This window comes from Cyanistes caeruleus, chromosome 20, assembly GCF_971803275.1.
Source record: "Cyanistes caeruleus chromosome 20, bCyaCae1.hap1.1, whole genome shotgun sequence".
Lineage (NCBI taxonomy): Eukaryota > Metazoa > Chordata > Aves > Passeriformes > Paridae > Cyanistes > Cyanistes caeruleus.
In genome coordinates this window covers 9,144,230-9,156,332 of record NC_141720.1, presented here as the reverse complement: position 1 = coordinate 9,156,332, position 12,103 = coordinate 9,144,230, and the positions used below count along the sequence as shown (strand labels likewise).

The 12,103-nt window shown below is 41.6% G+C and overlaps 1 protein-coding gene across 4 annotated transcripts in view; it reads left to right on the top strand.

Annotated features, from left to right (window-relative positions):
* Positions 1 to 12,103, top strand: part of DENND1A (DENN domain containing 1A) — a 153,918-nt gene that overhangs the window by 85,048 nt on the left and 56,767 nt on the right. For all 4 annotated transcript variants that reach the window (XR_015278232.1, XM_086858432.1, XM_086858434.1 and 1 more), the window contains 2 exons: positions 5,740 to 5,841; positions 11,883 to 12,008. Coding sequence is in view for 3 of the 4 variants with exons in the window: in XM_086858432.1 (XP_086714558.1) it covers positions 5,740 to 5,841; positions 11,883 to 12,008 (228 nt within the window). In the remaining variant the exon portion in view is untranslated. The remainder of the gene's footprint in view (positions 1 to 5,739; positions 5,842 to 11,882; positions 12,009 to 12,103) is intronic.

Here is a 12,103-nt window from a genome sequence, read left to right as displayed (position 1 = left end):
AAGAAGGCTAAAAGTTTATAAGCTGTTGGATAAGCAAGGCTGGAGCTATCACATGAATAATGGAACATGCTTATGGAACTAATTGAATTCATATTAGATGAAGATAAGTACTTAGTAGTGATAAATAATGAGATAGGAAAATGAAACTATCAAAAGAACACACCCCTTTCACTATCTTATTTTCTGCCTGTGCACTGTAGGCTGTTTTAGTCTTCAGATTATATAAAATTGCCCTTTGTGTCGGAAGCTGTGTCAAACTTATCCACAGCCTTTTCCATTTTGTCAGAGAAAGCGATTGTTTCTGTAACTGTTTGTGTAGGAAGGTTATCAGTGTGATGGTGCTGATGGAGGGGGAATGCCCTTGACCTAGGAGCTCCCTGCTGGAATTCGGGCACATGTGGTTTTGATTGACTGCTGGGGATGGTTGTGCTGGGCTCTGAGATGTGGAGCTCTGGCAGCCGACTCCAGCGTGCCGGGATCCACTTAGGAGAACATCCCCCCTTTCCTGCTCTGCCTGGGGCACACAGCCAGCATTTAGAGTTAGAATTAGTGATTGGAAAAGTATTTCTTATATTTTTTTTATTAATATTCCAGTTATTCAAGAACTTTTTCTGGGACTTCAGAACTGTAATTCTTGCAGGATTGTCCAGGATGAATTTGTGTGAAACTGCACATTGGATTTCAGAATGCTCTTCTAACCTTTTTCCTAAGGAAAGAGGACACTGGTGTATATAATAAAAGCTGTGTGAGCAGATTTTTATTGTACTTCAAGCTGGCATCAGTAAAAATGTTCATGTGAGGAAAGAAGCACTCAGTGACATTCCTTTTGTGTGACACATGGTAGGACACGGTGGCTGATCTCACCTGGTGTTAGTGTCTCCTGTGCAGCCAGGGGAGTGGGGCTGGAGCCCTCAGAACCCCCATTTGGGGAGCACTTGTTGGCACATTCCCCTTCTCCTGCTGGGGGTGAGGATGCCCTGCTCGGGATCCAGTGTGACCATAGCCCAATTAGCATGCACTGAGTCTGAGCTAACGAACCCTGAGCACGGGTTCTGAGACAGGCCCTGACCCTGCCTGGGCTCCCCTTCCCAGAGCACACCCTGAGAGTTCATTGACCACTGGCATCTGCCACTGGTACTGTTAATTGTTAATTATATTTTTGATTGGGGTGAGAAGCAGTAATCAGCTTTTTCCACCCATTTATACTTAGTAAATCAATGTTTTTTCTACCTGTAACTGAGGCAGTGCAGCTTTTCCATTGGATTTTTATGAAGGACTATAGATTAACTTAAATCCAGGCCTTAGACCCCTAAATGCAGTTTAGCCACTCACAAATATTCCCGATATGCTGTACGTGGTTTCAGGAGTGTTGATGAAAATGCATTTAAAAATATGGCAGATTACTTAAGGAATTGTCTTTTATCCAGTTATTGGGAAAATGGAAAAAAGAATCATGTTTTAATAAGGGATTCTGGGGGATGTTTGAGGCTGAGTTTGCAGAGGCCAAGCCCTGCAGTACCAAGCAGGCTTCCCCAGAAGCAGAGAGGTTTTTCTCGTGTGCCACAGCACGGGTGCTGTTTGTCACTCAGTTGGCAACAGCTGCTTGTGATAAGGATCTGGGGAATCACCTGTAGAGGCTCGGGGTGCCCGGGCGGAAGGGTGGGAGATGGGCTGGGGGGGCAGCCCACCTGCTGTGCCCGGATCAAAGGGCCCCGGGGTCAGGGGGCACATCCCGCTTAAGCAGAGCTGTCTGCTGAATAGCCATTTCAGATTGTAAATCTGGCCGTGATTTCATTAAGTCCTTCTGGCTGCTCTTGGGGCATGAAATAATAAAATTTTATATCCGCTGCCTTTCCTGCTTCTGGCAGCCAGATTGACACATTGTTGTCTGCAGTGATGTGGTGTTTTCCTTAAGAAAATAAATGGAAACTATTAATTCAGTAGAGACAAGTCATTAAGCAAATGGATTTTAGACTTGTTGTGAATCATACTTTCTTAACAATTTCAAACCTAGTGCACAGGCTAGCTAGAATGTTAGTTCTTGCCTTTCTAAAAGAATTGGTGGAAGGTATGTTACCCTTTTACTGTTACAACATTTTTTAAGATGCTGATCACGTTTGTATCTGGTTATAAAACCTCATGATCGACTTGGTTTATGTTTTGGCAGCAATTTGGCCGTGAAGTTACGCAAAACTGGTTTGTGGGAGGAAAGGCAGGGGGTGCTGGTGTTTGATGGTTATGGAGGGGTTTTTTGTTTTGTTTTAAATTAAACTATTCAATAAAATTGTTCACCTGAAAGAAGTTGAACTTGGGGTTCCTTTATGGCAGAAAATGCAGAACCTGTCAAGGGTAGCCAGTGCTGATAAAATAGCATTTAGTGTGAACTGGTGTTATTGTTATGGATGAATATTGCTTCTAGAGTGGGATGGAGGAGCAGCCCTTAATTCTTCTATTAGAATATGGTTTCTGTGTTTTTGTGAACTTCCACATAAAACCTTTAAATGACTCGAGTGTTTGGCTGCCTGTGAGCGGGGCAGGCACCCGGACTGCGCTTATTTACGGACCTGGTGTTTAAGGCCCCCCGGAGTTTGTTTGAAAAGTTAAGAGATTTTCACAGTAAAGGTGCCATTTCTGAAATTTAAAGTGCTCTTTTCACCAGGAGATAAGTTCTCTCTGATTAAGTCAGTAATTCTTACTAAGCCATGTTTATAGAGGCCATAAACAATGGGTTCAGTGTGCTTGTTAAACCAGCTTTCCATACCTCTCCACTCTTTTAAAAAGAGACATTTAAAATAAAAGGCAGGTGTAGATGTTAGTTTGATTTAGATGGATTTTAGGTGATTAATTATGGCTACAAGTAATTGGGCAAGGATGGTTAAGAAAGGTTTGCAGGAGTGAGATGTGATGCACATTTTCACTGAATCTCTCCTTTTGACTCAGTACATCCCTGATTTGTGGGAAAATGAGATAAGGAATCTGTAATGTTCATGTTTCCTCTTGGTCCTTGCTTATCCACATTTCTTTACAGCAAAATATGAACCTACTGAATACAGTCCAGTCTGTTGCACAGGTATCACTTGTAAAACTTCGTTCAGCTCTTCAGGAAGTTGTGAAATACCAACTGGGGCTGTGTGTGGCTTCTGGCTGTCCCTTCCCATTTCCAGAGAGCCATGACAACACACAAACTCTACTTGTGAAAAATGATCTACAGGTTTTTGTGATTCACATAATCCAGTGGGGTTTAATGTGAGAATTGTAGCTGAATGATGGGAATTTTTACTCAAATTCCAACCAGAGAGTAAATACTGTGATTTCCATGTTGGTTGGGCTGATTAGGTGCCAGGTCTAGTGAAAGAAACGTGATTATTTAACAAAAGTCCTTATAACTGCCTGATACTAGCTTTATCAAAGGTGATAGTGACAGGAGGTGATAAAACCAACTAAAGATTAAGATGAACTGGTCAGTCTGCATTTCTGTAGAATGAGACACAATTGGACCATCAAAAAATTGTATGTTTTGAATGCATTGCAAGACAGATGCTATTAATCAAGTCAGTCTCCAGTGTTTTATTAAATCCGAGGGTTGCTCTCAAGGGAAATCCACTGCCTTTGTACAAATATTGCAAATCTTTACAGTGAGGTCGAGCTCTTGGTGGTGTAAAGGTGTAGCCCAGCAGAGTTTTACATCAGCTTCCTTTTGGATGTGATGGTTTCAGGGCCAGGTGTGGGGTGATCCCACTGAGCAGCATTTACAGTGCCTGTACCATGAGGGCATCCTTCTGGGGTATCCCCTCTGGCTGAGCCTTGCTTGGCACATAAGCCTGTCCTCCAGAAAAGCCCACATTTGGCTGAAGGGGAGGTGCAGATTCACCACCAGAGGTACAGAAACACCCCTGGCACGTTCACTGCTCGTGTGCTGCTGCTCTGGCTGCAAACAAGAGAAGGGTTTCCTTCCTTCTGTCTTGTCCTGCCAGCACTGAGGCTGACAAGCTTCTGGCTTTGGTTAAGTACTTTGCAGGACCTTTTTGTTGGAGGTTTTTTGACTCCTCTGAGTATAAGTGAGATTTTTAATTTTCTGAAACAGGAAGGAGCAAATCAGTTTGTCTGGTGCTTCCGGACTCCTAGAAGGAGCAAGGCTCCTGGATTGCTTTAGAGTTTATCAGATGCAGCCAACGGGCTGACCTTTGGTTCCTGCAAGCAAAGTACCTGGTTTGTCAGGCAGTGCTGGTGCTCTTTATATGGAAAGCATTAAATGTAATATTCTTCTATTTAAGTTAAAGAAATGTCTCATGAAGACCTAAACTTAAATGTCCACAAAGTGGGTTTTATGGTTGTTGGGTTTTTTTTCAGCCCTAAGTACACAGCAGTTTGCTTTATAGACAGAGGACTGAGCCTTGAAAACTGAGTGTAATTATTTAGCTGCCTAAGGCTCAATTTTGCCATTGTTTTAGGACTTTAGTTCCTTTCTTTTAAAGGAAACTACTCCCTCCACCTCACAAAACCTTAATTAAAAATTGAGTATGTTTTTGTTCACTTTCCTGCTCAGTAACTTTCATTTGGTCCTGTGTGTAAGTAGGTAGATACTTAAACCTTTTTTACAGTGTCATTGGGAAATTTCCTCAATTACCATATTCTATAATTCCAATTTTCTGATTTCGAATTTTCAAAGCTTTATTTGAAGAGATTAAACCTGTGTGATTAGCCAGTTAAAAAAAAAAAAAAAAAAAAAAAAAAAGAGATTTAAGTCTCCTGTTGGTGGAAGAAGTGTTAAGTGTTTAAATGCTGCTCTGTTTGGTATCAGTGACTCATTTACTGTTGATTAAGCAGGGAAATCAAGTCTGGCAGTGTTTATATTTGCTTAGATCACAGATACCTTTAGACAGTCAGAGTCACTGGTACTGATGATGGTTTTTTTGAGGAATAGGTTCCTCTTTTCTATTTGTAAATACTGTTACAGAAGATGTGAACTTCAGACTAGATTAGAAACTTTCTCTCAGTTCATGGGAACAGGAAAGTTCAGACTTGCTGACCAGGATATGGTAGAATTAAATTTCTCTTAGCTTTGTTTTTTCCCCCCCATTTTAATTATTTACTGGTTGGACTCTCACAGCATGCATTTCACTTAAATGCAGTTGTAAACTTGTCTTTAGTAGACTTCCAAAATTCAACCTGGAATTTGGAAACCTGTTCCCATCCCTGACTTAATGCAACTCTCAACTCCTGGAAAATCCACTCTTTATTGTTATTTAAATTAATTTCCAAATATATTTTTATATTTTATTTTAAACATTATTGATAAATATTAACTTGTTAATAATTAATCATTAAGAAATATTAATAAATATTTTATTTAAAATTTTGTTTTTATTTTTTTTCTTTGCTTGAAATTCTGACTTGACTAGAAGCTGTTAAATGTGCAAACAGGACACCAAGACAAACATTGATAGAGGTGCTTGAAATCAATCTTTGCTTGAATAATCACGGACCCTGTGGTTTGACAAATTTCAGTGTGCATGTTAAGAACTTCCCTTTGCCAGCTGAAGGTTAATTTTTCTAGCATTGTAAAATGAATAAATAAAACAAATGATAACAGGAAGTCAGGAATGTTGATTGTTTTTTAAATGGTTGAGGTTCTGTAGAGCCGTGTTGTTCTGCCATCACTTGTGTCCTTTATGCACAACATTTAATTCCCCATACTTACATTTTCCTTTCCCTTCTCCTGAATTTGCTCACATACAGAAAGTAAGAAGCATGGCCCTGGAAGATGTGGTGATCCTTAACGTAGACACCAACACACTGGAAACCCCTTTTGATGACCTTCAGAGCCTCCCCAATGATGTGGTACGTATGGGGTGACTTATCCAAGGGTTCTGTTCCAAGGTAATTTATCCAAGGGTTCTGTTCCTGGTAGCAGTTCCTGCTTGCTATGGCCGAGGGGTGTCCCTGGGAGCTCCTGGTGGCAGCACTGAACTGCTTTCCCTCAGTTCCTGCTGTCCCAAAGTGTTTGGGGATGTTAGTTTCAACATTTGCAGACATGCATTGAAGCTTCCCAGTGAAAATCAGCTAATGCTCAAGTGAGCTAGAAATCCTGCATCTTTAGTTAACTGTTGTTTCCAAATGAAATTGTGTAGGGTTTTTTCCTGTGACTGCTTCCAGGTGAGCTTTAAGGAATTTTGTGCATTCTATATCCTGAGATACGATATGAAATGGGTGCCTTCATATTCACTTCCATCACTCTTAGAAGTCATTTTCTTTCTCATTCACTCTTTTTATTGGCAAATTATTTCATGTTTTTAATAACTTGATAGTAATGGTGTATAAATACTTGACATTCAAGGGGACACAAAGACATCCCACTTGCTGCTGTGATCATCTCCACTGAAGGAGCTGAGAAGGGAGAGCAGAGGAGTGAGAGTGTCAGGGGCTATTTTCAAGGCAGAGAGTGAATGTTTAGGAGAGCGTGGCAGGGGAAAATCTGGATTTCCTTTCCTAGTTGGAAATACTGTGCTGACAGTCAGATCCCAACATTTTTATGTGCAGCTGAGAAATGGAATTGATGTGCAGGGAGCTCAGTGTAAGCTGGTGTGTGAGGAGAAGCTGCAGTGGTGAATGCCCGGTGCCTCCTGCTGTGGCACCCCGGCATTCCAGCAGGATCCGTTCTGCAAAAACAAGGAGCTCAGGAGGAAAGGGCCATTTTGATTGTGAACGTTTTAGCTTTAGTCAAGCATCTAGTCTATAAAAGTTGATTCCATGATTTTTTCTGGCTTTATATAGTTTTTCATTTTGATTTCACTCCCAGCATCCAAATCTGCCAGCTGGTCACTGCTCCTGCCATTATCCACAACCCAGGAATGACAGACTTGTAAATTTCATGGAATTATGTAAGAAATGTCTGGATACAGTGAACACGGGGCCTCAAACATGTATATGATTTGTCAACAATCAAGTATTATATTAGATTTTATGAGACTTCATTAAAGGAGCTGTTGTGGGCACACTGTAGAACATCAGAAGAGACTTCTCCAATAAACACAGAACTTCAAGCTTTGGAATGTAATAAATTTTAAGAGACTTCCTTCCTTTCATTATTTACTTTTACTTCACTTTTATAACAGTAGAGAGTTGTGTTTTATTAGTTCAAATTTCTTGATTCAGTTTTCCACAGGTCTATTTAAAAGCTCCATTTTATCTCTGAGGATGTTGAGAGCAGAGCAGAGGAAGTGCTGCCAGCAAATTCAATTAACTGTCAGGGCTCACCAGTAGCATATATGAGATATTTTTTTTCACAACTGCTATATAAATACAGCTGGGATTAATATTTTTCACAACAAAGCTTTAAGTTGAGTCGTGTTGCGTTGTGTAATTAATGTTTGGGCTGGGGGTTTATGTGGGATTTAGCTCTGGCACATTGTTGCAGTTACCTGGATGATGCAGTTCCTCCTCCAGGTCTCTCCCTTCACACGGTTCCAGAGTTGGCTTTGACCACTAGAGAGCAGCTGCTCTGCTGTGCAAGAATTGAATTTCTGTCAGTTCTTTCATGCATCATGTGTTTGGAACTGTAAGTGGATCAAGTTGTTCATCTCAGCAGGGACAAGCTAAAGCCAATCCATTATACTTTTTTTTCTTTTCTTTTTTTTTCCTTTTTACTTCCCTGGGAGATTTTGGGAGTTTGTGTCCCCACTGGTCTTAGTCTAAGTAGATGCATTTATGATCTAAGAAACTAAAAATGTCTTCAAGAGTTTCCTGATCATAAATGCCTGTTATGTCAAACTACTCTGCCAGTTTTGTTACTTAATGTGAGCAGTGAGCAATTCATGCACTGCTGAATAGACAAAATTTACTTTTCTAAATTAAATCTTATCTATATTCATCAGTGAGCAAAAACATCTTCTCTGTGGCGCATTCACCATCAGGTAATTAATCCAGTGGAAAATTTCTAAGAGCTGTTTTCCCTCTCTCCTTGAACTGCTTTTGTAAATCAAGTGAATGAAGTCTTATGATTCTTTTAGAGCCTTAGGTAGTGAGTTGTTCTTGAGTTTCATGATAGTGATGTTGCTATCTAAACTGGTTCTTGGAAATCAAGAAATAACTGGTTTTTATTCTTTAATTCTTAGGATCCAAAAAAACATAGGACCCAGTGAAAAGTCTTTCCAGTTAGAATTTGTGGCAGAAGAGCTGGACAGAATTCAGGCAGTTCCAGCATAGTCAGCTCAAGTTGTTCCTTTGCCCTAGTTTACCTCAGCAGTACCTGCTGCCTGTCAGGCTTCTGAAGTAGTCAGGTCATGTCCCTGAAAATCAAGATTTGTACTACTGTGTTACTGATTAACTATTTGAAGTGTGAAAACCTGCCCCTTCTTCACCTTCTGCTTCTGATGTATTGCTGGAAATCTGGCAGCATGAGAGCACCCTGGGAAGTAACTTTCCTTTTAAAATAATCAATATTAAAAAAAGAGATTTATTAAGGACTGTGATTACAATAAGTGCATCTGCTGCTGACAAGTCTCCTACACCACCGTCTGTGTTGCAACGAATAGCAAAGAGGGGGTAGTAATTTTTTTTTATGCAACCCGTATGGATTTTTCATGTATTTCCAAATAAGTGTCATCTTCTAGTCATAGTTGTAGTCAGAGCCCCACGTTACAAGGAATGAAGTACGAGCTTGCTCTGTCAGCTCGTAGCTGTTGCTAAATGAAGGCCGGGCATGTGCTGGGGGAGGCTGCGGGGCCTCTGCGTCCCGGCCTCGGCTCTGCGGCTCCTGCTGCCCCTCTGCACCAAGGAACCACAGTCAGGAAACCAGGGCTGCTGCTTTTCACACAGGGAACGAGCTGCTGCTTCCAGGGCAGCCAGGAGTACCAAACTGCAGCTCTGTACCCAAACCATTTTCCTAAAGGTGAATCCATTTTTAATTCTTACGCTGTGGTTGCAGTAGAACGTTTCTTGCTTTATTCATGTTGACAACTGAAAAGCCTTGGACCTAATTAAAAGAATTTCCACTAGCACCTTTACTGAACCATTTCATTCTGCTGCATTGCACAGATTGCATTCTGAAACATGGTGAGAGTTGAAATCAGACCTTTAAACCTCAACTGCCAGAAGTATAAAAATCTTTAAAAAATACTCTCAGGGTAGACTGCATGTATATGTGTCTGTTTGGCTAGAAATAAGCCTCATTTTCAGTGGTCACAACTTGAGGGTTTTTTAAAGTATCACTGTCTCTTTTAGGCAGGAAACAACCCTAATTCTGCTTGTATAATCTACTTTGTATTACATATTGATTTTTTCCGGAGAGTACACAAGGGTGTTTTGGCATGGATTTTTTTTTGCTGCTTGTTAGTATATTTAAATGTTGTTAACATTTTTTTTTTGTTAAAAAATTAACATGCCTGTTGCAGTAATCCCACATATATAAAATGGACATCCTACAGTGTTCAGGGAAGTATAGCAAAATACCAGTCAATATTCTGCTTCTGTCCCAACCAGGGGAGCTGAAGCACAGAAAGGCTGTGAACAGCTCTCTGAACTCCTGGTTTGTTTAAAACAAAGCACAGAGCTTTTTCCTTCTGTATAGATGGAAGGTTCTGTATCTTCAACATGAACGTTTAAAGAAAACCCCTTATAACAATGTCAGAGATAGATTCGGAAGTTTTTCAGAGCTCTGGATATTTTATTACACTTTTAAGAACTACCTTTAAATGGCTTATATAAGTTAATACACAAAATAAAAGCATATTTCAACCTTACAAGTCTAGACCCCTTCAAACATGAAGTGTGCTGTTTGGGTTTGACAATCTGGTGAAGCTTTTATATTTAGAGGATTACAGAACTCCTTGAGGAACGTTATCTCAGTGAATAGGAGTGAGCTTATTTTACGGGCTTCAGACTAAATCTGGTATCGTGCTATGTTAATGTGGGTTTGTGGGCTCATTAATGCGTGGATCATTGGCATAAGCATTCAGATATATAAACAGTGCTGGACACGCTCTTGGTTATTTCTGTTATACTAAATAATGAAATGCCTTTTACAGCAGGATCTGCAGAAGATTTAAAAGGAAATGTCTTTGCAACTGTTCTAGTAAACACAAGTGCAAAGATAACATCTGAAAGAAAAGCGAGTAGTGCCCAGCATGGAATCTATATTTAACACTTGTGGAGCACGACAAGGAGTCACGGTGCCCTCCCCAAACCCAAGACTGCTGCAGGAGGAAGTTAACTTAGAGCTGTGCTACGGCAGGGATTGAACCGAGACATTCCCAAACAGTTCAGGAAAATCAGGCTGCCCTGGGTGACCGAGGCAGGCTGGTGGCAGCACCTCAAGGCTGAGAAAACTCAGCTCATCTGGTAGGATTTTGGAGATACGGATGAGGCCACAGCAAACTTTCATTGAAAGCCAGAGGATGGGAAGATGGTCTTGAAAGTGACTTTGAACATCTGAACCATCAGCTTATATTTTAGGAGATGTAATTCATAGTCTCCGAAAACAGTTAGTTATGGTCACTACCAGAGGATCTGCTCACTCTGTCAATAATATTCCTACAGCGTTTCTTGCACAGTGTGAAGTACCCCATGGAGATTTTCAGTATGGTGTTTGGAAAAGGAAGATTTGCTAGTTATTGGCTCTTTCTGTTAAATTCATCATATGGATATTTATGGAGTCAGACATGTTCTCCTGCAAATCGGGCTAACTAGGGATTTCCTGCCGTTCTGCCTTTTCCCCTGAAATTGTGGCTCCTGCCTGCTTTTTGTGTCAGGTATTTCACTAAACTCGGGCTTTGCTCGTGGCGTGGCCTCGGCCTCTAAAAGCATCTCCTGAATGCCTTTCAAGAACCAGTGCCGCAGTATTTGTGTTTTCTTGGCCTGCGTTGTGTGAGATCTGTGTCGGAACCTCAGCTGGTCCTCGTGCTGTGAGGGGCCGTGAGGGAATCCTCCGAGAATCGTGAGGGGCGGCAGGGGCAGGACACTGCGGATCCCGGGCACGGCCGAGCCCTCGGCAAACAGCTCCAAAAATGTGTGAGAAAAGGCAAAAAGCCAGCGAGGGAAAGCGAGAGGAGTAAAGAACGGCGGGAGGGGCTGTCGGGACTGACATCAGAGGAGGGGAGGCGGGCCTGGGGCGGGGAGTTGGGCCGGTAAAAGGCGGCGGTAGGGCACGGTGGTTAACTTTCTGTCTTTGTTTCTCACTATCTGCTGTATTTTAATTGCCAGTAGATTAAATTAACTTCCCACATTCGAGCCTGCGGCTCGTGGGTACACATTTCCTTGAGTCCCCGTGCCTGGTGTGCGTGTTTGGCCCGGGTGCTGCTGAGGGGCAGCGGGAGGGCGGCAGGGCCGGGCTCGGGGGCTGCTGAGGGTACCCGCACAGCCACAAACGGCCCTCACGGAGTCATTGCCCGTCCAGGCTCTGAAATGAGAAGGAATATAACCTTAACAACCCCTTGTATTTGTGGCACATAGATTTTTCAAACCTTCGGGATTCGTTCCTAGCCTTGGTGATGATGGACGGCCTGGTTGTGCGGAGCAGTTTCTCTTATTAATCAAATGTTCGAATTAATTTAACTGCAATTCTTTCATGGATTCTAATCAAGAGTGACACAGTTTCATGGACTACCTTTAAAAGAGTACTCAACAGCATGTTAACAGTGGATTTTAAGTAGGGGGGAAGGTTCAATGAAGCTTTTAGTTCTGAATAGAATCCAATCCTATCTTAGAGAAGTAAAACAGCTTGAAAAGTAATGCTTTTAGAACTGAAAAATTCATCTCTGAATTCACAATGTCACCTTTTGTCATAACTGCTGCTGTGGTTAGCACATTTTTCATTTAGCTGTGCCCCGATGTGTTGCGCTTTGTTTGTGATATGAGAGTGATCTAGACCTGCTGTGTGATTTCAGGTTTCTGCACTGAAGAACAGATTGAAGAAAGTCTCTACAACCACTGGAGATGGTGTTGCAAGAGCGTTTCTGAAAGCACAAGCAGCTTTCTTTGGGAGCTACAGAAACGCCCTGAAAATTGAACCTGTAAGTAGGCAATTAGTTGGCATAAGATGTAAATCTGCAGCTGTGGTGGAGAAAAAACCTAACAATTCAAAGTGTAGCATAACCAGCTTTTCCTA